Below are 26,610 nucleotides of genomic sequence, written 5' to 3'. Positions count from 1 at the left end.
GAATCGGCCCGGGGTCCCTCGCTTCTCCAGCGAATCCGCGCCCCTCTCCGGTGCTCTCTTATCCCTGGAGCGCGCCGCCCGAGGCCTCTCGCGAAACCCAGGGTGCGGCGGCCCTGAGCCCGAGCGCCTCTGGTTCTCGGTTCTCGCCGCAGCTCCCGTAGCGCCCGCACCTCTCTGCGGCTGGGCCCGCGGGCCCCTCCCCCAGGAGCCAGGGGAGAAGTTTGGAAGAGAACAGGCTTTGCGGCAAAGGCGCCCTGTTCGCCAGCACTTAGGGGGTAGATCCCTGCCCTCCACCGTCCCCAGTCCCCACGCGGTCTCCGTGGTCTGCAGAGGGAGAACCATGAAACAATGGATCCCTAGGGACCTGGGGCTCCCTTAGAGGAGAGATCCTCACAAAGAGGGGCACTGCAAGGCTGTGGCTTTGCAAGAAGGTCTCGCCACCAGAATCCACCCAGCTGGGCACTCACTCCTGGCCACTGACCTCACAGGGACACAGGTGGGGGCCATCTGCCCACTCCCACTGAAAGGCTGGCCCCTGCCTTTTGTCCCCTCAACTTCATCCTCCTGCTGCAGGCATTGGGATCTCCCCAGGGACAGAGACTGGCCTCCTGACACTGACCAGAAACCACCTTCCCCAAAGGGCACCACTCAGGGCCTGCCCATCCTAACCCTTCTCCACCCCGCAGACAGACCCCTGCCCCATTGTCCAGGGACCAGCAAGGAGGCTGAGCAGCCCCATCCTGTGCTGGGAAACAGAGCAGTGACCTTCAAATGCCCCCTGGGCCCTGCCCCCACTGCACGCAGACTGGCGCCAGGCTCCTCTGAGCAGTGCCCCCGGGCTGGGAGCAGCCCTCCTCCCTGCAGTAGCTGCTGAAAACAGCCTTCAGAGCCGGGTGCACCTGCAGTGCTGGACCTGCCATCCTGGCTGGTGTGAGGACAGACGCCTCCTCACACACACACTCTCCCAGGTGCCCTTCCTGGGAAGCGGGGATGAAGATGGTCTCTGGGGAAGGTCTTGTCAGGGCGCCTGTGACTCTGCACTCTCCCCTAGGTAGAGGACGCCTGCCCCACTTGAATGTGAGATCCAGGAGTGGTCCCAAGGAATCAAGCCATCACCATGGAGTTTGTGATGAAACAGGCCCTGGGAGGTAAGAGGTGGGACAGGCAGGGAGGGGGCTGTGGGACTGGGCCACCAGGGAGGGGACTGGCAGATACAGGGCACCCAGAGGTGTGTCTCCCAGCTGGCACAGACAGCAGGGCCCCACGGCCACCTTGGACTTCACACAGGCCAAGGCAGCACCCTCGTGCCAGCCCCTCTGAGCCTCCTGGGCAGCCTTGGGGGCCTGGAGATGGAGGCCGGGGGTGGCATGGTAGGACAGAGCCTCTTAAGGGCTGAGCAGCCGCACCCCCACTTGGGGAAGCAGCACCCAAAGGTAGGCTTGGAGTTGGTCCTGTAGCAGAGCTCCAGAAAGCCAAGGGGAGGTGTGGGGTCTGCCTGCTGTGGGGTTGGGCTCCGTGGTTTCATGCGGATAGGGAGCCTACCGTCCTCACAGAGGCATGGCTAACTGGACACAGGAACAGATAGGACAGCTCTGTGGCCTCCTTTGTGTATGTTGGGAAGGGCAGGCTCCTGCAGCCTGCAGAGTGCTGTTGAAGGAGCCCTGTCCCCATTGGCCCAGGGCCATCACTGTGGCCAGAGGCTGCCTGGACTGAGAGCTGCTAGAAGATAGTGGGCTAAGTCCCTGACTGGGGTGCCAGGGCAGTGGACAGAGGGTCTGGTCCACGTTGCCACAGGTGTACTTGGTCAGGTCTGTTGAGTCAGCTCAGGCCCACAGAGTCTTGGGACTGTCCTGGTTGGGTCTCAAGTCCACCCGCAGCTGTCCACTCTTGGCACCTCAGCTCCCTTGGAGCCCAGAGCTCCCTGTGAGAGGAACATGTGGCCAGTGCCCAGTTCTCCCACTCCCTTGGTGGCCTGCATGGGGAACATCCTGGCCCTGTGTGGCTTCCAGCTGGGTGTTGGGCGGGGGGGAGGGGTTGAGAGCTGCAGTGCCCAGGAGGAGGAGGCTGGGGCAGCGCCACGCAGGGCACCTCCTGGAGGCAAGAGCACTTCTGCCCAGACATTGTATGGCAACCTGGCCCGTGCTGAGGGTGCACGGCTGAGGCAGGCTGAGGTTGAGTCTGATTATAACCACCACGTCACCAGACGTGATTCAGGGACAGGCTGGCACCCTGCATCGGGAGGGACCCGGGCTCCACCAGCCCATCCCAGGCTGTCACAGATAATTAATCAGGTGGCTAATTCAGGCCTGAGGTGGGCTTTTAGGGAAACTGAGCCGTCTGACTTGCTGTCTGCGAGGCTGGAATTAGCGGGTAATTGCCAGCCGGGAGTCCCTCTTTGTTCCGTGTCAGCCCAAAGTTTTTCCTGCAGTGGTGCCAGGGCGGGCTGTGCCAGCTCCGTGGGAGCCCTGGGGGTGGCCAGTGGGAGTGCGCTGGGCTGCGGCCCCATGCTGGGTGCCAGGCTGCGCAAGGTGCAGAGAACTCTGGGTTTGTTCTGTGTTCCTGCTGTGGAGACTGCAGTGGCCAGCGCTGGGCGGGGCTAGCAGGCAAGGCTCTCTGGCAACCTGTCTCGGCTCCAAGCTCTTCTCTCCCTGCGGGCGTCACTTTGGGCTCAGAGTGCATGTGAGCAAGATAGAGACAGAGACTGGGACGGATGGAGGAAGGGGGACAGCTCCACAATGAAGGTCAGAGGTCGGCAGAGACCCCAAGGGACAGACCAAGCCCCAGACCTGGAGAAACCGGCAGGTGGGAGAGCAGGAGAGGCCCAGGAAGCCACCAGAGAGCCAGGGACAAGAAAGGAAAGAAAAGAGCAGCCCAGAAACAGAGATCAAGGAACAGAAAGAGAAATGCACTCAGGATGCAGGGGGACAGACGGAACGGAGCTGCCGAGAGTGAGACTTTCAAGCTGAGAAGCAGAGTCGGGCAGGACCACACAGAGGCTCACGCAGGAGGGGCCTGGGGAGACTTTGGGTCCTGGTGACCCGCTGCAGACAGGCCTCACTGCCATGCTGCCTAATTCAATCTTTCTTCTCTTCTGCAAGCTGTGTCCTTTGTGAGGAGGGGGACATATGTCTCAGGGTCTTGTCTGCTCTGTCTCAGGCAAGGCTCTTGTGGGGACAGAAGGTGCGGGGCAGCAGCTGAGGTCGCAGGCCACAGGCTCTGCACGTACGAGGCCCTCTCTGTTGGTCTTGTCCCCTCTGGGACTCCAGGTCCAGGATGGCATGTCCTGTTGCAACGCAGGGCCCTAGATGGGGGAGGAATGGACTCTGGATCGGGCTGGGCCATGGACACACAGTGCCCCTCCTTTCCAGGGAGACCCAGCCCTTGCACACACCCCTGAGCTGGTGGACGTGTCCGGGGCAGGCTGCAGCCTGTGCAGCCGCTCCAGCTGGTGGACCTGCAGGGTATGGGGAAGGGCCTGGCCAGCAGTGCCTCCTCCAGCCCGGGCCCGTTCCCTGGTCAGCTGCCACAGAGCTGGTACCATGTCTGCCAAGCTCAGCCTGGCAGGCCTCTCCCACCCTCCTTTCCACCCAGCCCAACGGCCCAGTTACCGTCCCTGGCCTCGCCACGTCCTGTGACCTCTGCACCATGGTCCCTGCACACACAGCCACCAGTGTCTCCTGCACTGCATTCTCATGGCCCCCTGATGTGCCTTCCCCACCTGTCACCACCAAGGTGCCCTGAGGGAGCAGCTGACTCCAAGGCCCCTCTAGTCCACGTCCCCAGAACTGGGCAGTCCTGTGTCCCTTGGGGCTCACAGTGTGCTATGGGTTGACCCCTGCCACCCTTAAGGCCACGGTTCAAGGGCAGTGCTGCCTGGCAGGCCTGACCACACTGCCAGCCTGGCCATCGTGGGCACCCTGGGATCATGTGCCCCTGGCCAGGCAGGGCTGGGAGGAGAGTTCTCTTGGGACCAAATTGGGGCACTTGGCATCCAGCTTGAGGCTGTTGCTTCTCGTAGGAGAACGCCCTTGTGGCCTCAGCAGGCCTTGGACCCCCCAGGGTGCATCATGGCCGTGATTCAGGCCTCTGCCACCCTCTGTGGGGACAGGCCACCTCCTGTGGTTTTGCCCCCTCTGGGACTCCAGTTCCAGGATGGCATGTCCTGTTGCAGGTGGCCAGGTGCTCTGGCCACATCTGTGAGGACCTGGGGCTGGCTCCTGAGCCACAGGGCACACATGTCTGGAGGTGGCCTGGGCCCCGGGCTGTGTTTTCACCAGGGGGAGAGTGGGCATTGCGGGTTGGTGGCCCAGATGATCTCGTTCTGCCATACCACCTTAGTGTGACCCTCTGTGTCCAGAGCATGCTCAGGTCCTCGGGAGTGGTGCAGGGATGTGGGGCCCTGGTGGATGAGAGATGGGACGGGGGGTGTGAGCATGTGTAAATGCCAGGACCTCAGGGGCCAGGGAAGGCTGGGCAGTGCTAGCCCACACTGTCCAGGCAGCTCCAGGACCCCCCAGCATGGTCATTGTGGACAATGTCCTATGGGGAGTCTGCCCTGGGCTCTGTGTCAAGGATGAGGCATGTCCCTGTCCTGTCCCACCCCCAGGGCCTGGATGGGCTGATCTGCTGGACCCTTTCCTGTCCACTCTTCCCTTGATTGGGTCTCAGTAGCTCTATGTGTTGGGGCCTCCTGGCTGTCCCTCCCTGGCTGTCCCTCCCTGGCTGACCCTGAGTTGGGCGGTCGGGGGATGCTGCCCAGGCCCAGGTCCTCAGGAGTCTGGGAGGACACTGGAGCTGTGTGCTGAACTGGGCAGCATGTGAATAGTTCCAGGTGGGGAGATGGCTTTCAGAGGGCAGTAACAGAGCCAGAGGGAGAGCAGCTCGTGTGGGTGACAGGGGTCAGGTGGCTTTGGTGCCTTAAGTGTAGCTTTCCACTCTGCCTGCTCCTCTAATTTCAAGGTGACTGCTGCTGCCCCCACATTGCATCACCAGTCCAGGGAGGCGCTGAGGCACAGCCTGTGTTACCTGTTCAGCGCTGTGTTAGTGGAGACTCTTAGTTTCCATTTAGGCATCCCTGGCTAGAGGGTTCACACCCAAGAAGGGAAGTACTAATTTCCAGGACCCCCAACCTTGAGCCCCTGCGACAGGTGTGTCCTCCTCCCCCACAGGTAAGTGCTTGAGAGCGAAATACCCACACTCGTGCCTCTCTGAGGATGCCGCGCTCCTTGGCCGGCAGAAGCACCTCTTGCCCCAGATCCCTGGCAGCCTGAAGGACACTCCAGGCACGAGCCTCCCTCCGCAGCCCTGCAGCTCCCCTTCTCTCCGGAGGGTGCAGCTCACGAAGGCTGGCTGGTCCCCTCATTGGCTGGCAGGAAGCTGGCTGGGATGCGAGCTGTGTTTTGACAGTGCCCGCGTGGGGGCTCTCAGCAGTGTTTGCCAACATCCCCCGCTGGGGGTGGGTGGACGGGCGGAGATCCACGATGCCTCAAACAGCTGCAAGTCCAGGCCCCCCACCCTGTGCCACCAGCCAGGGGCCAAGGAGGGCTGGGCCAGGGGACATGGCACCCCTGCACCCTTGGGCCAGGGGAGGCCCTCCTTCCAGCTCCACCCAGCCCCTGGGGGTGCTGAGGCTCCTGTTCCAGGTGGCACGGGGCAGGACGCAGTCCTTCTGAACTGCCCTGCCTTTGGCTGGGGACTCCCAGAGGTGCAGCCTGCAGGGCAGCAGGGAGGGGGACTCTGGCAGGGGGCTGTGGAAGGCCCAGTCAGGCCCCGTTTCTCCTGCCTCTGCTGCAGGCTCCCAGTTTCTCAGTGTTGTCCTTGTCCTCAGCTGGTGCCCTGGGGGTGTCCAGTGACACTGCTGAGCCACATTTCCTCTCCTCCTGCACCTGGTAAACATGGTTCCCCCTCTGTTCCATAGGGCCAGGGCCTCTGATTTCCTTTTTGCAGAGTTAATGACCTAGCAGGGTGTAAAACGTTGTTTTAGTAGCTCCTGTGTGAGGGGTCTCAAAAATGTTCCCATGGGAATAGGGATGGGCTCTGAGGCTGAGGTGCTAGGTGCTAATTCTGGGTGCTGAGCACTGGTACTGGGTACAGGTACTGGTGCTAGGTGTCAATGTTGAGTGCTGGGTACAAGTCTGGTACTTGGTGCTAGGCACAGGTGTTGGGTGCTGAGTGCTTTGGCTGGGTTCTGGTGCTGACTAGTAAATACTGATGCTGGCTGCAGATGCTGGTTCTGGATGAGGAACACTGGTGCTGGGTGCAGGTGTTGGTGCTGGGTGCAATGTTGAGCACTGGGTGCAGGTCCTGGTATTGGGTGCTAGGTACTAATGCTAGGTGCTGGTGTTGGTGCTGGGTACAGGTGCTAGGTGCTGGGAACTGGTTTGGGGTGCTGGATGTAGGTGCTGGGTGCAGGGCCTGGGTGCAGACTGCAGTCCGGGAGGTGGAGGACTGGTTGACGCAGCGCCTGCTCCTGGCCTCTGTGTTCTGACGTTTCTCAGCTGGTTGCACGCTGCCGGAGGGGCAGGCCCCTGCTGCTGAGCCTGTGGGAGCTCTCCAGGGCCCCATGGGGCCCTGCCCAACTCTGTCCTCTGCCCCCTCTGCAGAAGAGGTGTCAGGCAGCACTGCCTTCTTTCCCACCAGGGCTGGTGCCCGGTCCCATGAGTGGCAGCATGAGTGGAGGGAGGTGACGGCCATCCCGAGGCTGGTGGCTGTGCCATCTGTCGCCATGCCTGGCAGTTTGGTTTCATTGATTGGCGTTTTCATCTCGCCTGTCTCCTTTGTCCTCTCCCAAAGGCCAAGATCAGACACTGCCTGGCTCCCAGCTCCATGGGCAAGGACGCAGTGCTGGCTGGGCAGTCCTCCGAAGGAGGCCTCCCTGGAGCGTGCCGTGGGTGTGGCGCAGTCTCAGGCCAGCACACGAGGGTTTGCAGACCACGGGAGCAGAGGAGGGGAGAGGCTCCTGGCACGTGGGGCACAATCCAGACCAGCAGCAGGGAGACCAGGCTTTGCCTTCATCCCCTGCCCCCAGGACTGGCAGAGCCGGCCACTGCATGGTCCGAGCTGCCCAGCAGGGTGCCCTGGGCCATCCTCACAGGTCAAGGTGAGGGCGGGGGAACCGGGGGGCCAGGGCCAAGCAGGTGACCAGGATGGGCAGCAGGCTCAGCCTCACAGCACTGTCCAAGTGCCCCCCACCGAGGGCATGGCACTGGGGCTCAGCAGGCCCAGCTCTCAGAGGGGCCGGCAGCTGCCTCAGTGCCACGCAGGGGAGGGGTCTTCTGACCTTGACCAGTGGGCCCAGAAGCAGAGGTGGAGGGGCCTGCTGGATGGCAGCCCTGGCCTGCCCAGCCAGCGCTCTGTCTCCTTGATCTGGTCATCTGTCCTCCACCCTCTCTGGCCACAGGGTCGACTTGTTGGATGGCCAGGGACGGGCAACTGACCAGGGGATGTTCCCAGAGGAAACCGGAGGGTGGCAGCCAGGGCCTGGGGGCTCGAAGGAGTGAGTGGCACGTGGAGGGTGGCTGTAGAGCACCCTCTGCCCTGAGTGGCCAACACACAGAGACCCTGGCATCCTGCCTCGTTTAAAATTCCTCTGCAGAGCCTGGCACCGTGGTCGCTGTGGTTCCAGCTACGGGAAAGGGGTCCCCATGAGCCTAGGTGCTCAGCTGGCCTCGGCAACACAGCCAGGCCCCCCTCTATACCCACAACTAAAAGCCCCTTGTACATAGCCTGGAACCGCCCCTCTGGGCTCGGCTCTGCTTGGACTCTGCTTGGACCACTGCTCCTCCGGCTAAACCAGCAGGCCCTGGGTGCCTGGCTTGGCCTCCTTCAGAGTAGCCCACCTCTGTCCATGGGGCCTGTGCTCAGTGAGGAGGCTTGCAGCCCATCTTGGGTCTGACCTTGGTCATCTTAACTTGCAAAAATTTTTCCTTAGGCCTGGGGCTGGGGCTCAGTGGTAGTGCACTTGCCTGGCAGTGTGAGGCAGTAGGTTTGATCCTCAGCACCGCATAAAAATAAATAAGCAAAATAAAGGTACTGTGTCCAACTACAACTAAAAAACAATGCTGCCTTAGAGGCTCCATGTATGTCATCTTACTACAGGAACAGAATTCTGTTTCTAAGACCCACACACCCTTTAAACCCTCACCGCAGCTCTAGCTGCCAAGAGGGGCCGGGGGTGCAGTGTCCTTGCCAGGGAGCCAGCCAGCTCTGTGTGCTTTAGAAGGTGTCTTTTCATTCCTAGTGGCCAAGAGCAACTGCACCTTGACAAGGACCCGGAGACAGTGCAGGACATGGCCCGTGTCTGGTGTCACACAGGGCACTGCCAATGCCCCCGCCAGACCCGTGCCACTTCTTTGTGTGAGACATTCAGAGGCCTCCCTTCTGGCCGCCCTGTCCTTTTTTTTAAACATTTTTTTTTTTATTTGTAGATAGACAGAATCTTTGTTTTATTTATTTATTTTTTTACATGGTGCTAAGATCGAACCCAATGCCTCACGCACGCGAAGCAAGTGCTCTACCACGGAGCTACAGCCCCAGCCCCTTCCCTGTACTTTATATTATTTTAATTATTTTTTTAGTTGTAGATGGATGCAATAGCTTTATTTTATTCATTTATTGCATGTGGTGTTGAGAATCAAACCCAGGGCCTCACGTGTGCTAGGCAGGCGCTCCACCACGGAGCCACAGCCCAGCCTGTGTTTATTTATTGTATTTTACTTTTTGGTCCTAGGAGTGAACCCAGGGTGCCTTGCACTGAGCTGCCCTTGCTCAGCATTTTTGTTCCCTTTGAGGCGGGGTCTGGCTGAGCTCCCTGCCGAGGGGCTGGGTGACAGGAGTAGTCGTGGCCCCCGGCTTCTCCTGCTTCCTCCCACCTCTCGTTCTGTGGAGTGCAGAGGTGGAGGCTTCACACGACCTCTCTTTTCTCAATAGGTAGGAAGCGTTTTGATCTTGGCTCTGGTCACACAAGTGGTATTTACGAACACCTTTAACACACAAGTATATTCTTATAAAAGTAGTGACTTCCACTGTAGAGAGCGGAGACAGCAGCAGAAATGCCCAGCTCTGATATGGAAAGCAGCTGCTGGGCCTGCCGTGGGCCTCTGCCAGGGGCTCACCTCTGCCCAGCCTGTCCTGGGCCTGGCCTGCACTCACGCGGGACCCCAGGATGCCCCAGGCTAGGGAGCGGAGTGGCCGGAGGCGACTGCCCGTGAACTCCACAGTGGATTCCCCGTCCTGTGGAGGCTGCAGGATGGCCTCGGGATCTGGGATATTTTAAAGGGCATGAATGAGTAGCAGGGTGAGGTCTGGGTGGGTCGCCGGGCCACCAGCCCCCTGGCCGCAGAGGCCCCTCTGGGTGCTGCACAGGTTCTCCAGCTCCTCCCGAAGCACCCTGTGACCCTGGAGCTGCCTGCTCAGGGAACTCTGTCCGTCTGGCAGGGTCGGTGGAAGCTCTGTCCTTTGGTGACGAGGTTCAGGATAAGTGTGGCCTGAATCCAGGGACAACCTGGTGTGGGGACTGGCCAGTCCTGCGGCCCTGAGGCCTGAGTCAGCAGGTACTTACGGAGTTTTGTTGAGTACCTTCGCAACTTGTGGCCTCTGAAGTCAGCGGTGACTTCAGCCAGGATGGAAGGAGGAGCGGGCACATCCTCGCCCGCGGCCGCACTCAGGCCGTAACCTCTCCCTCTGTTTAGGATGAGGAGCTTCGCGGGTTTCTTCTGATGCTCAGGGCATCACACTCCCCACGGCCGGCCCTCAGCTGATGGCTGAGTCACTGGACTGTAAAACTGCCCCCGAGGAGCCAGACAGACGCGTGGCTGAGCCTCACCAAGCCCTCAGTCTGTTCGTGGTTAGCCTTGGGCTCCCTGGATCCCTCCCTCTCCCGGCAGCAGCCCCCAGCACAGTATTTTTACGCAGGTAACCGTGCCAGCCACAGGGTAGGCATGTCTCCCTCCCGAGCACCTTCCTGCCCTTCCTTCTGACTGGTGGCTCTGGAAACAGTCACTCAGTACTGTCACTGCGGAGCTGTTTGTGTGCCTGTCCTTTCTGAGACAGGTGCGTGGGTGGTAAGGAGGGATCTTTATCTGCGCTCTGGAGAGGCATTTAGGCTGGGTATGGGAATAAAACTGCAGGTTGGAAGAGTCCCTTGGACTTTGAGGCTCCTCTCTGCTGTCCTAGACCACGATGAGGCTGGGGGGAGTTGGAGCCAGTTCTGGTCCAGGGCTTGGGTGCGACCCATATCTCTCTGCTGGCATTGAGAAACCGCCAGGTCTGGAGGCCTTGCCTCGCCCACCCCCTGGTGTGAGCTGGAGTCTGGGAGCCCTGTTCCCATTGCTTCTTGGTGGCTCTGTCTCTGCCCTGCGCCTGCCCTCTCTGGAGCTGGATCTGCTGCTTCCTGACATTCTGTCGACATCTTTCATTCTACTTTCTGGGATAGTTCCAGAACCTTTTCTTCTAACAACCTGATTTTCATTTTCTACATTTGTCATTTCAAGGCTCTTCACTCCTGGGGACTAAGCTGGGCTCCTTCTCATCTGAGCCTTGGTGCTCTGTTTATAGGGAGCATTGGAGTGGCAGACCCTGGCCTCCGGCGCGGGCCTGAGCAGTGTGGACATGGCATTGGACTTCCAGTGCCTCGCTGTGTCCTCCTGTCCTTTCCTGGCCTGAGTGTTTGGTTTGCTTCCTGCTGGGAGTGTCCAGGTGCACGCCCGGGTTCCACGTGCCGGGGAAACCTGGCTGGCAGTCCGTCATGCTCCTGTGGGGCACTTGGGCTCTGAAGGGGACTGACATGGGTGTGTTCAGGGACTTCCCCCTGGGCAGAAGGACCCTGGGGAGCTGGACAGCCGTTGGAAGCAGCTATGGGAGGGGCTGAGTGAGGACTCTCCTTTCAGGACATAGGTCTCCCCACTGCCCACCTGCAGCTCCACGGTCCCCTGCCCTGCACAACACCTGGGGACTGGTCAGCTGGGCATGTCCGTTCTGTTTCTCCAAGGAAGTGACCTCTGGATATCCCAGTAGGGCTTGGGCACTGGGGTCTCCAGGGAGGGGAGCCCGTGGCCTCCCACATGCCTCAGCCCCAGGCCTCGCCGGGTGCTGTGCTTGGCCAATGGCTTCCACTGTCACTGCTCTGGCCTGCACATCAGCCCCCACCCAGCTTGGTACCTCTGTGGCCCTGTTCTCATGCTGTCCGTGGCCTCTGGGAACTGTGTGGTCGGGTGCCCTGCTGTCTGCCCAGCCTCGGTCAGCAGGCATACAGCTCTTCTGCCGGTTGTGGTGGGGGTCTTGACGCAGCACTCTGAGGGTCACTGGGTGCAGGTGAGCACCGCAGCCCAGGTGGTGGTGCTGTGTGGGAAGCAGAGGGCAGCAGCTCTGTTGGCCATCTGCCGTCGTTTTCATGTGACCTGTTCATTTCCTGTGCTGCTGGGAGCTGAGCCTGGGCCCCAGTGTGAGTTTGGCAGATGCTAACCTGAGCCCCACCCCTCCTGTCATCTGGAGGTACAGCTGTGGCCGTGGTGGCTGGTCCTTCAGGACATATCCTGTTGGAGCATCCACAGGTGGGCTCAGATCCCCGGTGGTCCTGGGGGGTTATCTGATGTACATGCCCCCCACTGTGCCCCAGCATAAGGCCTGGGCAGACGGCTGCCGGTCCAGTGGCACGTCGGTCTCACCTTATTTTTTGGGAAAGGGCCTCACAGAGTTGCTCGGCTGCCTCTGGCTTCCATCCCAAGCCCGGTGCATTTCTGTGGTCCGGCTTCCCCCCCGAGGTGCGCTGGCCTGGTGACGCCTGACTGGCCCAGACGCCCACCTCTTGGGGTGTAGGTGCTGGTTTCCTGGTGTGTCCCGGGCCCTGCACCTGGGCCAGCTGCTGGGACCCACGGGCTCCTGTCTGGCCTCCAGGGTGTGGGTGGGCAGAGCCCTTTGTGCCTTGCTCCCTGTGCTGCCTGGTACAAGACCCAAGGCTTCCTTGTCTTTGGAAACTCTGGTTAAAAGGCAAAGCTTTTCAAATTGGGTAAAAACATTACGCTCCAGCCCTGGGAGCTGCAGACAGCCCATCTGAGATGAAGACTAGCAGAGAGAGGGGACACGAGATGCCATGGCATCCACCCAGAGAGCTGCACGGCCAGCAGGAGCCCTCCCCAGGAAGGAGTCACTTCCATGGCCAAAGACACAGCTGTCCTGCCCAGCTCCACATGGAGCTGAGCTCCCACCGCAGGAACACAGGAAACATGGACACACTGGGTCTTGGGTGAGAGTCCAGGCCCACCCTGGAGAGGCCCAGAGCCGAGCACCGTGAGCAAGTGTGAGACTGGGCAGCACTGGTACCATCCAGCCACTGTGGACATGCCACATGCTCTGAGAGTCACCCGCGGGGGTGGGGGGTGAAGCTGGCCCCACAAGGTATTGGGTTCCAGGGCTGCACAGGGTGCCCCTCGACTACAGTGGGACGGAGGAAGAAGAGCAAGGAGCCGCTGGCCTTCCCAGCCGTGACTCACACTGCAGGCCTGGCCTGGAGGAAGCAGGTTTCTCTGCTCACAGTTCAGAGGCTTCTGCCATCGACATCAGGCTCTGCTGGTGGCTTTTAGCCTGTGGCCCTATATCCCACCCTGGCAGAGTGCAGCGGAGGAAGCTGCAGGAAGGGCCAGGCTGGGGCCAGCCCTCAACATGGCTCTGGCCCCAGCCCTGGCCTGGCCCACCTCCTGAGCCCCAGAATCTGAGTGACAGACTTCCTGGACAGCCAGGGGGTCCATGGCGATCCCAGGGGAAGCAGAAAGTACCGTGAGTGGATGGACACTGGGAGGTGGACACAGTGTTTAGAGGGGAATCTGGGTGATGAGACTGTCAGCGGGCTCCTGGGCCCACGTTAGCGTGGGCAGTGTGAGTGGAGGACGCCGTGACTCCAGCCTCACGGTGGGGAGGCCCTTCTGAGAGACAGCAGGCAGAGCTCTGAGAGGTGCTCCTGGGACCGTGAGGACCCCAGAGGCAGAGTGCCATGATGGAGGAGTGGGGCAGAAACCAAGAAGACCCAGTGTCCACTTGCTCAGCCACTGCAGTGGCCCCTGAGGGGTGCTGGCGTTGGGGTCCTGGGTGGCAGCAGAGCTGCCGAGCCACCCTGCCATTCTCCTTAAAGCTCCCCCGTCCTTCTTTGTTGTCCAGGGACTGAACCCAGGGGAACTTGACTATGGAGCTGTATCCCCTGCCCTTTTTATTTTGAGACAGGGCCGTGCTAAATTGCCTTGAACTTACAGTCCTGTCTCCCGAGCTGTTGGATTACAGGTGTGGCCACCGTGCCTGGCTGTGGCTGTTCTTAAACAGTTTATTCTTGAGAATACAAACCATGAGGTCTATATTCTCCAAAGAGGATGAGGATGACTAACAGACTCACTGGAAGATGCTCAGCCTCCTTAGTCATGAGGGAAATACAGATTCAACTGTAACCAGGAGCCACATCACACCCACTCAGGATAGCGAGGACCGAGAGGCCGCGACAGGTGGTCAGTTTGTGGGGAGGCAGGCTGGGCACACCACACTGGGGGAAGCGTGGCAGTTCCTTAGAGGTGAAACCTAGACTCACTGCACAACCGCACCATCCCTTGCTCAGAACTTACAGGCAGCTGTAGTGCACTGACCTCCCCGCGGGCACCAGCAGAGCTGCCGGCAAGCAGGTGTGTCCACAGGGTGACCATGGCCAGGGCCACAACACTCTGCATGGGTGCAGCTCCACATGGGAGCCCTTGCAGCCGTTGAGCCAGCCGCCGGCCATGAACTGTGATGTCCTGAAGGAGGCAGTGTCAGGCGCTGGGGTGGAGGGGCCCCTGGGCCACCGTCTCCATCAGGATGTCTGCAAGATGGGTGCAAGTGCCCCAGCCCTACAGGGTGCCGAGTGTCGCTCACACCTCCATGCGGCTGCTTAAAAAGGGGTTCTAGCTGGTGTGGTGTCGCACGCCCGTAATCACAGAGACTCAGAAGGCTGGGCAGGAGGATGAGAAGTTGCAGGCCAGCCCCAGCAACTTACTAAGGTGCTCTCTCAAAATAGAAAGTAAAAAAGCATGGGGACATGGCTCAGTGGCCCAGCACCTGGGGTTCAACCTTGGGTACCAAAAAGCAAGTAAAAATAAAAGTGGATTCTGTGCACACAGCACACCTGCCCCTGTTTGCGGCAATTCTGTCGCGGTTGTGTCATGGGCCCCTCTGTCACCGAACGAACCCCTTGGCCATGTGTAGAGAGAGGGGGCAGTAGACAGGCAGGGCAGGGGTTTCTGCTGGCCCTGGGCCCCTTGCAGAGGAGAAGGGAGAGCTCACCAGCCCTACCCGGCCCATCCCTGCCCGGCCCCAGCAGTGGGGATGCAGGACATTGTCAGCTCCGAGTCTGCAGGAACAGAAGGCAGAAAGCTGCTGGGGGCGTGGGGTGCCCGGAGTAGCACGTGGGGCACGCGGCTGATATGGTGGCTGTGCCTCCGGACAGTGTGGGGTCAGGAGGCGCAGGACACTGTCGTAAGAGCTGCTCTCAGGCCCTGAGAGAGTCGCTGGCTGTCTTCCTGTAGAGTCCTGGGGACACAGAGTGCTGCCCCTTCTCTGATGGCATCTGCGCTGCGATGCAGGCTGGAGCTGGTCCTGCGCCGTCTCTGTCTCGCTGTCTGACTCTGGGTTGATTGTTAGCACTGCTTGTATGCTAATTTCACAGAAATAACCTGGAGGATTTCCTTCTGTCTTCTCCATTCCAAGAACATTCTAAATATCACGGGAATCATCTTCTCGTCAATGTTGAAAGATCCCATCTGTGAGTTCTTAGAGATCGTTGCTTTTTACATTTTTTGGAGAATGTACTTCATTCAGCTTGCGGCGTGTTAGGACAGAGAGTGCGGCTGTTTCTGCTGGCCCTGGGCCCCTTGCAGAGGAGAAGGGAGAGCTCACCAGCCCTACCCCGCCCATCCCTCCCCGGCCCCTTTCTGTCCACAGTATCCCCAGCCTTTTCCCCTGCTGCGGGGCATCTCATACTTGCTGCCTGCCCCGGTTTGCAGAGCCACATCCTGCGCCAAGAAGTCTGGGCTGTTGTCTTCTGAGGCTCAATGCTGCTGTTGGCTCCAGGTCCTGTCCTCTGTGGAGGCTGTGGGAGCAGTGTGGCCCTGGTCCCCAGCTGTCAGGAACCTGCCTGCTCAGGACCACATGGCGAGCCCAACCCTCTGGTTCTGCAGGGCTGGAGCCTCACTATAGATGCCGTGCTGGGCTCTGCACGTGCTGGTGCATCTGGTGTCTGTCCTGCTGTTCCTGGGCCAGGCCCTGTCCGGCCAGGTGTGCTGACTCTGAGAAGCACGTTGAGTCTCTGAGGCTGGCTGTTGTGGGAGACAGAGTTATGAGTCATCTGGGATTTACATTTCTCTTTCTATAGTGATAAGATACATATGACATGGAATTTACCATTTCAGTCTGCTTACGTGCAGGGCTCAGTGGCAAGAGCCCAGCCACAGTGCCATGCAGCCAGCTGCTCTGCTTCCAGAATGTTCTCCTCCAGCCAGCCCAGCCTCCACCTCTGCTCCAGGCCTCACACGGGGAGTTGGCAGGACTGCCCTGAGCACCTGCTGGCTTCTTGCTCAGTGCAGCCTTGCTGCTGTGTCGATTTCTGTCTGAGCTGCTGGCCACGTCCACTGCTCTGTCGAGGCATGAGGGTGCCACTCTCCCTGCGTCTCTGCCCGCACTTCCTGTTTTCTGCTTTGTGGTGGTCATGCTGGTGGGCCTGGGGGTCTTCCCTTGTGGTGCAGACTAACTTCCGATTGGTCTTTGTAAGAACCCTGTGAGACTTGGAAAGGCCCCCGACACGTTTCCGGCTTGGTTCCATGCCAGCCTGGCATGCAGCCTCTGCCCTCCTCGACCACAGGAACCTGCTGTGCCGACCCAGAGCTCCCGCCTCGCTTTCCTGCAGCGGGATCTGTGACATGCCCATCCGCAGGTGTCCCCCGCCCATCTTGGCATGCTGCACCCTCCGGGATGCCTGGGGTCCCCTTGGGCTGTGTCCACTGCCCAACACAGTGCCCTGTGTCCAGCCATGTACAGAGGCGTGGTGTTAGGGCTGTGGTGGTCCTAACGCCTGTGTCCCTGTGTCCCTCCATGGAGTGTGTGCTGTGTGGAGCCCACGTGTGCTAGATTCTGCAGGGTGCCTTCCCCACGGCCGTGGTGGCCTCTTTCCCCACAGAGCCTGAGCTTCCCCAGCAACGGCAGTGGACATGAGCATATTGGGACACCTCCAGCCAGAGAACCCAGTGCCCCTCTGCCCTGAGGTCCCCAGTCCCGGGAGTTGCTTTCCCCTGAAGGCACATGCTTCTCTGGCATTTATTCTGCCATGGGAACCTGAATTCTATCCAGACTCCAAAAACAGAGGCTGTGAGGACTTGGAGGTTGGATTGGAGGTGTGAAGGCTGCTCATGACGACAGGCTGGCCATGGACACCTTCATGACGCCGCCATCCACCAGGACCTGTGTCTCTCCCAGCCTTAGACTTTAAATGGACGATATCATCTTCAGCTACAGGTTTCCTCATCAAATTTATGCTTAAGCAGTTTGTGTCCTCTGTGCCCAGCTTGCTGTGAATGGATGGGCAGTGTTGTGAGCTCTCGGGGGTCTTGTGGAGCTCTGCAGGGGTCATCAGGGCTCCAGGGACGTTCAGACACTGGCGCCACTGCCCTGTTCCTCAGGCTGCTCGGTGGGGCCTCCAGGAAGGCGGCCTGTGCCTGCTGAGCCCTGCCCTGGGTCCTTACCGCAGGTGCTCTCACCTCTCTCAGGGTGAGGTGAAATTGCCCTTTTCCTGTTTCCCTGCTGTAGAATTGGGCTGTGGTGGTCCCCACAGCCTCAGCTGCGGACCTTTCTCATAGACACAGCATCCCACGTTTGCTAGAGTTAGCCAATCGAGGATCAAAAACACGTGGGAAGCCCTGACTTGTCCTGAAAGCATAGATGACCCTGGAGGCGATGGTGCAGGTTCTGTGCAGACTCTGGCCACTGTTGGAGGGCAGGGGGAGCAGTGTGCTGTCCGAGGGAACCCACTGGCCACAAGGAGCAACTGGGTTGTGTTTATTTATTTTTCCCTTATTTTTTATCTGTGCATTGTAGTTATACCTGTGGATGGGATTTATTGTTACATATTTGTATCCTGTCTATTTTTTTTTTTTTATTTATTTTAGTTCTCGGCGGACACAACATCTTTTGTTTGTATGTGGTGCTGAGGATCGAACCCGGGCCGCACGCATGCCAGGCGAGCACGCTACCGCTTGAGCCACATCCCCAGCCCCTGTAACCTGTCTATTTTTAACTCTGTCTCAACTCCACAGTTTGATTTGTAACAGCCCCAAATGAGCTGTGTCAAGAGCTGAGCACCCAACCTGGCATGCCTGGGATCCCAGTGGCTCGGGGGGCTGAGGCAGGAGTCCAAAGCCAGCCTCAGCAATGGAGAGGCACTAAGCCACTCAGTGAGGCCCTGTCTCTAAATGAAATACAAATAGGGCTGGGTTAGGGGCTCAGTAATTGAGTGCCTCTGAATTCAAACCCCGGTACCAAAAGGAAAAAAAGAGAGAGAGGGAGAGAGAGAGAGAGAGAGAGAGAGAGCGCGCTGAGCACCCATGGGAGGGCTCAGCTGCCCTTACAATGCCCTCAGGGGAGTGGGGGGAGAGACACTATAAGGTGCCAGCACTTCCCAAAGCGGGAAGAGCTAATGGCCTCCCTCATTTCAGTGTGAATCAGCTTGTTCTAGAGGCAAGGTTTGCACAAAAGCAGTCCAGATTGCTGCTGTGGTGACGTAGGCCCCTTCCTGGGTGATGCCCAGCCCTGCTCCCCAGAGCCACCACAGGGCCACGGCTTGCCTGGCACCTGCGGTGTGGGCTGTGTTACAGTCTGCCCTGTGGCCCGTGACACAGGAGATCAGGGCCATGTTGGGGCCTGAGGATCAGGAGCTTGTGAGGACAGTGGTGGCTGGCAGGGCAGGAACTGGGGCCTTGGTGCCAGTGCCAGGCAGTGTCCTTGCTGCTGCCATCCTGGCCCAGACTTGGTGTCTGCATGCCACCCTTCTGCTCACACCCTGGAGGCCACCCTCTACGGGACACGGGACCCAGGAGGACACAGGCCAGCACTCGAGGGCTCAGACACCCATGCGTGGCCACACTGCGCCTGCCGACACAAGCCCTCCCCACTGGAGGGCGCCAGGGCCTGTGGCCTGACTCTGCCTTTCTGTCCCCAGGAGCCACCAAGGACATGGGGAAGATGCTGGGTGGTGACGAGGAGAAGGACCCTGATGCCGCCAAGAAGGAGGAGGAGCGCCAGGAGGCGCTGAGGCAGGAGGAGGAGGAGCGCAAGGCCAAGTATGCCAAGATGGAGGCCGAGCGCGAGGTCATGCGGCAGGGCATCCGCGACAAGGTGGGCACCACCTGGGCCGCCAGCGGGTCACCACAGGCTCTAGGATGTAGTCCTGGGGTCTCATCTGTACTAGGGGCTTGCCGTGGGCTGGCCCTCCTGCTCCTGAAAGGTTGACCCTTTCTCCCGGGGCCAGGAGAGCCCTGCAGGAGGGCGTGGGCAGGAACCTGGCCTCCCTTGGGGTCAGTCCACCCCCAGGGAGGGGGCCCAACATTTTGCGTCTATAGGTGGCTGGGCAGTGAGGCCTGAGGAGATGTGACAGCCAGTCATGCCTGCTTCTGAGTTCTCTGGGTGACCTTTGACCTGGGGCTGCCAGAGAGGACTGTATCCTTGTCACAGGTGGGGAAATAGGGGCAGAGTGGGCTCTGAGTTCAAGACTGTGTTGGCAGAGAGGCCCATGTGTCTAGACTCTGACTGCCACTGGGTCCGTCCCCCCCAGGAGCACAGCCCTGTGTGTCCACCCTCCTCCCTGCAGATGGGGTGGGGGCTTGGAGGAGCCTTGGAGGAGGGCAGAGGCCCCACCCCCTCTGTGGGCCTGCAGTGGCTGGGGGAAACCAGGTGCAGCAGTGGGAACAGGGGTCTCTGTCCAGGGTCTCTGGGTGGAGCTGGGTGGGCAGAGTGGCCATGAGGCCACCCATGGCCCATGTGCCCAGTGGGGATCTTTGCCTCCCACACAGAGGTGGGCTTGGGGTAGGTGGGGACAGAGCTTTTCCTGGGTCCCTCCTGCAGCTGGTCTAGTGCCTAGCTCTGAGTGCCATAGGCCTGGTGGCCAGGAACATGGGGAGGGGGCGTTGCCGTAGTCCTCTGGCTCAGACTCCCTGTGATGCCCAGGCTGGGGGTGGGACAGCTCAGACCCTGGAGACAGCCAGCTCTGCTGAGCCTTGCGTAGAAACTAGACATGGGCAGAAGAAGTGGGTCGGGGTAGGTGACACAGCCAGGGCCCACAGAGGGCCATTTCAAGGGCTCCCCTCCCCACCCTGCCCCAGGAGCCTGCACAGCGCAGAGCCCTGTCCGTGTACACCCCAGTGACGCCCCCTCCTCTGTCACGACACCCCCTTAGTCCCTGGGTGGTTTCTGGGGTCCTGCAGGAAGCACCTGCTGATTTTCCCTGGACAGCAGCTCATGTGTCCTCCCTGGCCCCACAGACCTGACCTGCTGCAGCCTGAGTCAGGCTGGGCCTCAGTCAGAGGTAGGTGGGGAGGCAGACCCCACCTCGGCCGCGTCCTGGCTGGCAGTGTATCAGGAGAGGGCATGGGTGGGAGGAAAAGGGAGAGGGAGTCACAGACAGAGACAGCCATTCAGAGGAGAGACAGGCAAACAGGAAGAGACAGACACAGGGAACAGTGATGGTGGAGAGCACAGAGCCGAGCGGAGGCAGGGATGGTGTGGGATATGCAGAACTCAGGGGTCAGGAGGAAAGGTGGAGGAAAAGGCCGGTGCCTTCTCTACTCTGTTTCCCTGTTTCCTGGAAATTTTAAAGAAATTCATCTTCCAGCAAGTTAAGCAGGGAGAATCTACAGAGGCCTAACCCCGCCCACCGCACCCCCACCCCTGGGCCAGGAGCTGCAGGAGGAGCCCTGCTGTGCTGCCTGGTCCCACCCAGCAGGGAGCTCAGGAGGTGGTGGGCTCCCATCCTCACACCTGCTGCCCAGACCCACGTCCTGATGCTGGCACAGCCCCTGACCTTGGGCCTTTGCAGCTGGTGCCCCGTGCCCTGTTCCCCACAGGTGGAAAACCCAGCCCTGCCAGTCAGTTGTGCCTCCCCAGATGCCCTTGCTGGCCAGACCCTGCTGCTCACTGGCCCTGACCTCCCCAGCCTCCCCTGGGCGACATGTACCCCGTCTCAGGAGCTGGGGGGTGGGCAAGCTGCTGTCTAAGGCTTCCTGAAGATGTGGGGCTGAGGGCTGAGCCCAGCTCCCGAATCTGTGAGCCTCCGGTGACCCAGGTTCCAACAGAGGGAGAGAGGTGGGCATACCATTTGGGTCTGTTTCAGGTGGTGGAGATCATTCCTAGAGCAGTTCCCTCAGTCCCCATCACAGAGCAGTGGAGTGTGTTGGGGCCAGGAGGGGAGCCTGGCACACCCATGCTTGATTTGCATACACATAACCTGATCTGTATGCTTACCATCTGATTTGCATCTCCTCACCTGATTTGCATGTCCACCCCCCTGTTTGTGTGTGAGCTGCTGGATTTGCATACGAACCACTGATTTGCATGTGCTTCCAGCCACCCTCGGTAGGTGGCTGAGCCAGAACCTTCCTTCTGGGAAGGAGATGAGGCTCTGGCAGGAGTTAGCCTGTGTGGGTGCCCACCCAGAGTCTCCCTCCCTGAGTCCCCTATGCTGGCTCAAGGCTCAGCCCGAGCTTGTGCGGATGCTGACAGGTTCCACAGGGTGGTCTATCTGGTCATGTTTGGGGCTCCAGTCATGGATTGGCACTTGTGGCCTCTCAACAGAGCTCTCAGGACTGCCTGTCTGACCTCCGATGTCAGCCCCTTGGGGCCTTGTCGTGGTCTGGCCAGTGGCCCTTGAGCTGGCTAGTGGCTCCCAGGTTCTCTTCTTGGGGTGCTGCAGAGCCAGTCCTATCTGTGTGCTGGCCTGACCTAGTTTCTGGCTGCATCTCTGTCCAGCCCACACACATCTCCCCCCTCCCCTTCTGGCCCCAGGCTGCCGCCTGTGTGGGGCAAGGCTGTCCTAGGAGGCAACCTAGGTGGGTGTGACGAGTGCCTGTTGCTGTCCTCTCACCCCACTGAGCTCCTGGTGCTGTAAGGTGCTGGCAGGTCATCCCTGTCAGCATGTTCTTGGGCTACCCTCTCACCTGTCATTGAGACCCTCCGCTCCCACCTCTTTCAGGAGGTGGTGGGCTCCCATCCTCACACCTGCTGCCCAGACCCACGTCCTGATGCTGGCACAGCCCCTGACCTTGGGCCTTTGCAGCTGGTGCCCCGTGCCCTGTTCCCCACAGGTGGAAAACCCAGCCCTGCCAGTCAGTTGTGCCTCCCCAGATGCCCTTGCTGGCCAGACCCTGCTGCTCACTGGCCCTGACCTCCCCAGCCTCCCCTGGGCGACATGTACCCCGTCTCAGGAGCTGGGGGGTGGGCAAGCTGCTGTCTAAGGCTTCCTGAAGATGTGGGGCTGAGGGCTGAGCCCAGCTCCCGAATCTGTGAGCCTCCGGTGACCCAGGTTCCAACAGAGGGAGAGAGGTGGGCATACCATTTGGGTCTGTTTCAGGTGGTGGAGATCATTCCTAGAGCAGTTCCCTCAGTCCCCATCACAGAGCAGTGGAGTGTGTTGGGGCCAGGAGGGGAGCCTGGCACACCCATGCTTGATTTGCATACACATAACCTGATCTGTATGCTTACCATCTGATTTGCATCTCCTCACCTGATTTGCATGTCCACCCCCCTGTTTGTGTGTGAGCTGCTGGATTTGCATACGAACCACTGATTTGCATGTGCTTCCAGCCACCCTCGGTAGGTGGCTGAGCCAGAACCTTCCTTCTGGGAAGGAGATGAGGCTCTGGCAGGAGTTAGCCTGTGTGGGTGCCCACCCAGAGTCTCCCTCCCTGAGTCCCCTATGCTGGCTCAAGGCTCAGCCCGAGCTTGTGCGGATGCTGACAGGTTCCACAGGGTGGTCTATCTGGTCATGTTTGGGGCTCCAGTCATGGATTGGCACTTGTGGCCTCTCAACAGAGCTCTCAGGACTGCCTGTCTGACCTCCGATGTCAGCCCCTTGGGGCCTTGTCGTGGTCTGGCCAGTGGCCCTTGAGCTGGCTAGTGGCTCCCAGGTTCTCTTCTTGGGGTGCTGCAGAGCCAGTCCTATCTGTGTGCTGGCCTGACCTAGTTTCTGGCTGCATCTCTGTCCAGCCCACACACATCTCCCCCCTCCCCTTCTGGCCCCAGGCTGCCGCCTGTGTGGGGCAAGGCTGTCCTAGGAGGCAACCTAGGTGGGTGTGACGAGTGCCTGTTGCTGTCCTCTCACCCCACTGAGCTCCTGGTGCTGTAAGGTGCTGGCAGGTCATCCCTGTCAGCATGTTCTTGGGCTACCCTCTCACCTGTCATTGAGACCCTCCGCTCCCACCTCTTTCAGGAGGTGGTGGGCTCCCATCCTCACACCTGCTGCCCAGACCCACGTCCTGATGCTGGCACAGCCCCTGACCTTGGGCCTTTGCAGCTGGTGCCCCGTGCCCTGTTCCCCACAGGTGGAAAACCCAGCCCTGCCAGTCAGTTGTGCCTCCCCAGATGCCCTTGCTGGCCAGACCCTGCTGCTCACTGGCCCTGACCTCCCCAGCCTCCCCTGGGCGGCATGTTAAAGATGAGAGGGGCTGAGAGGACAAGGAAAACCCCCTTTACCTCTCCTTGGTTGGCAACCTCTGGTCAAGGTGTCTCTTACAAAGCCACTGTCACTGGACTTAGGGCCTCACAAACCCAGAATGATCTCATCTCCATCCTTACCTTATCACACCTGTGAACACCCTGTTTCCACCTGGGTTCAGTGGCTCACACATGCAATCCTAGCTCCTTGGCAAGTTGGAGGCCAGCCTGGGCCCCTGGGCAAACTCCTGTCTGGGGATGGGACTCAGGGTAGAGTGCTTGCCTAGCATGCTTGAGGCCCTGGGTTTTCTCCTAGCACTGGAAAAAACAGGAGACCCTGGGACAGCCCAGGAGATGAGAAGTGGGGTAGGCAGAGACGTGCAGGTGTGTGGGCCAAGGTCACACGTAAGTGGGATTCCAGGGCATTCTGGCAGGGAACAGCTCACTGGCATCTAGGGCCCTTGGCCAAGTTGGGGGTGTGAGACCAGGTGGAGGACAAGGGACTGGGATGGGAGGCTACAGTGAAGGCTCTGGTTCTGAAGCTGGGCTCCAGGCTTCAGGGAGCAGGGCTGGAAGAATGGGTTTGGGCCCACACCTGCCCAGGCTATGCCCCACCTCCAGCGCCTTTTAGATGCTCCTCTGTTCTCTGGGTTTCCCTCCCCACAGGGACCCCTTGTGGTGGGATCACTTCTCCTTGATGGGTCCTCCAGTGGGTGGTGGGTTGGGGGATTCCTCTCAGGCCTTTCTCAGCCACTTGGAGCACATTCTGGGTCCCTGGCTTGTCCCCCAGTGCAGGCCGTTGTCTCGGTCCCCTGGCCCTTTCTGCCTGGTGAGCCCCACAGAGGCAGGACCATATGAGCACAGCCCCTTGCCTGACCTGCCCTCCCTGCCTCTCCCTGCAGTATGGTATCAAGAAGAAGGAGGAGCGGGAGGCGGAGGCACAGGCGGCCATGGAGGCCAACTCCGAGGGCAGCCTGACTCGTCCCAAGAAAGCCATCCCTCCGGGCTGCGGGGACGAGCAGGAGGAGGAGGATGAGAGCATCCTGGATACGGTCATCAAGTACCTGCCTGGGCCGCTGCAGGACATGTTCAAGAAGTAGCGCCTGACCTGGACAGCGCCGGGAGCCGGAGCCCCCGCCCCGCCCCCTGTACAGACAGACCCTTGCGGAGGCCCGGAAAGGACATCGGGAGCAGAAGCAGCACCCCCAATGCCAATATAAGCCATAGTCCTAGGTCCATCCTGCCCGCGCCCCTCCCGCCTCGGGAGCCTCCACCCTTTCCCCGCACTGCCATCAACACCCCCAACCCTGGGTAAGGGCGCAGCCCGGGGCCCCTGCAGTCCGTGCCCCTCTCCGTGCTCCTTTGCCTGCTGGTGGTCGGCCCACCCTCCACTAATGTCCTTGCGTTTGCCGTCCACCCAGCCAGGTGGAGGTCAGGGACCTTAAGGGTCAGCCCCTTGACCCTGGGTGCAATAGCCCTGCATGGGTGGCGCTTGTGGGGGCTCAAACTCAGGAGCACAGCCATAGTGGGGGCGGGAGCTGGTTGTGCTGATTGGGCTGGGTTTGGGGGGTGAGCAGCTGGTGCCTGTGCCCCTCCTGAGGCCGGCCAAGCTCCAAGCCCTTACCCCATGCACCAACCTGGGTCGCTGGACCCTGCTTCCGTCTTCCTGTCCGCTGGCTGCCCACGCCCCCGCCTCTCCATTGCGGCCCCAGCATTCTCTGTCCCTCTCTTCTAAGGAATACCATGCCACGGGGAACAAAGCAATAGGTTTGGGGGATTCTTAGACAATCCTCTAGTCCCTAGGCACCCCTTTGTAGCACGCACCAAGTCGGGCCTCTCCCTGGTGGCCTGTCCTCCATGGGGGTGGCTGTTGTTCCCCGGGGAACCCGGTAGCCACCCACTCCACTCCCACCTTCCAGAGCTAGGGAGGCCCGAGGTGCGGGGACCGACTGTCTTGGTGGCCGGAGGGTGCGGGCCCTGGGCTGGGGCCACCAATTGGTCCCTCCTGCCAGCCGGTGGAGTTTAGCCAAAAGGCCCGGCCACCTCGAGCCGCCCATCCCTGTTTGCCTCCATCCTGTTTAATTTGCATCACAATCCGTTGAATCTCAGGTAAATGAGGTCTCTGTATTTGATGAGTTTTATCTCCACCGAAAGGCCGTCGTCTTGGTCCCCTGGCCCTTTCTGTTCACATCAAAACTTCATTAAGTGTCCACGAGTTGCGGGCCAGGGGCGTGGCCTGGGGCCTTCATGACCTTACATAGCTCTTTAGAGAAGCCATAACAATTAGACTGCAATACTAACTACGAACGCCCCTCTGTCTGTGGCAGCGAGAGCTCACCTGGCACACATGCGCCGGGTTTGCCCTGCGCCGCCCCTGCGCCTCTGGGGTCCGCGTCTTTTTAAAATGCCTGTTATTACACGTTGAGCAGACTGGGCGTTCTCTCGCGTTAACCCCGCATCCTGTTCCCAGCACACGGGGCGCCCGGCCGCCAAGCTTATCGTAGACTGTGGGTGTTACCTGTCCGTCTGTCCCTGCGCCTCCTCCTGCATGCCGGGGGCCCTCACGTGTGTTTTCTCCAGATGGAATCACAGCCAATAAACAGTGATTCATGCCATGTGGCTACTGCTTCCAGAGTTCCCACTTCGCCTGAGCGTCCCTTTCACCTGTGGGCACCTATGCCCTGCTTGGTAGGCAGTACCTCGGCTCCTGCTGCAGCAAAAACAAGTTGTCCCCAAGGTCCTCACCCATCTCCCAAGGGCAGACGTACCCTTTCAGGCCCCACAGGTCACCTGCAAAGTCTCCTGACGGTGACAGGCTTCCTCCCTCCCAAAGCTCTCCCAGGCCTCAGGGTCCAGATCACTCTGTTGCCCAGGAGTGGGCCCCCCAATTCTTGCCTTGTCCAAAGGTCCTGTCCTGAGTCCTCCCTCCTCCCTGCAGCACTGGGGGACCTGCCAACTCTCCAGCCTGGGACAAGCACCTGGATCCCAGCCCAGAGAACTAGCTGGTCTGCTTCCCTTCTGGGTGTCCTGCCATGACAAATCTGCTTGACACTCAGCCTCCCTGAGGTGTATGACTGCTCATTCTGGGGGGCCCTCTCCAGGGAGGCAGCAAATCTGGATGTTCTGTGACCTTCCCCACACAAGGACCTTCCAGCAAACCTTGCCCAGAGTTAGAAGGCAGAAAGGCCCCCCCCACAGGAGTCCCAACCCATTGGGTCCTCCTGGGTGCAGGGTGGGGTCTCAAAGGGAACATGGTTTCCTCCAACCACTTGAAGCATCTCCCACAGCCCCTCTCACTGCCTCCAGGGGACACTACTGAGCTTCCCAGTGAGTCATTCCACTTGCTGGCAGGGAGCAGTTCTCTCTCCTGGGGTCTGCATCTATCTACATCTACATCCACATCTCCGATAGGACTCGGTAGCATGCTCTGCACTTTGGCTGCTACCCACTATCCCAGCATAGCTGCTCATAGAAGGGGAAACCAGGTCTACCCACCACTCATCCTGCCCCATCCCTGCCCTGGTCTGGATTCTGCTTAGGCTTGAGCAGTGACCTGAACATGCAGGTGACCCAGAACATTAGTCAGCTGGTCCTCTAGTTACTGATGGGTCAGACTCTGGCCCCATTGTTCACCCTCAGGTAATGGGGTCTGAGGACTCTGGGGAAGTACACTGGGGCCCCTAACATAGCTGAGCTGTGCTCTAGGCCTGGGGATAACTAAGGCCTCATCCCTCCAAACGGGTTTTTGTAGTGATGAGAGACATGAGGCATGATAAATATGTACTGTGCTCAAAGTGGCGATTTCTATTTTGGAGGAAAATTGAAAATTGATAAGAGGGCAGAGTGAAGGCAACAGCTTCCATTTATTTACTTATTCTTGTGGTACTGGGGATAGAACTCAGGACCTCA

At 59.9% G+C, this 26,610-nt stretch overlaps 1 protein-coding gene across 1 annotated transcript; it reads left to right on the top strand.

The window, feature by feature from the left end:
- Nucleotides 1-915: 915 nt before the first annotated feature.
- Nucleotides 916-25,316, top strand: Cplx1 (complexin 1). The gene is made up of 4 exons (XM_015481785.2): nt 916-968; nt 1,052-1,148; nt 18,218-18,393; nt 23,604-25,316. Exons 2-4 carry the CDS (start codon nt 1,118-1,120, stop codon nt 23,799-23,801), a joined length of 405 nt encoding a protein of 134 aa, XP_015337271.1. The 5' UTR covers nt 916-968; nt 1,052-1,117; the 3' UTR covers nt 23,802-25,316.
- Nucleotides 25,317-26,610: the final 1,294 nt, after the last annotated feature.

The sequence above is a fragment of the Marmota marmota genome, unplaced genomic scaffold (assembly GCF_001458135.2).
Source record: "Marmota marmota marmota unplaced genomic scaffold, marMar, whole genome shotgun sequence".
Classification (NCBI taxonomy): Eukaryota; Metazoa; Chordata; class Mammalia; order Rodentia; family Sciuridae; genus Marmota; species Marmota marmota.
This window is presented reverse-complemented; position numbering and strand designations above follow the sequence as displayed.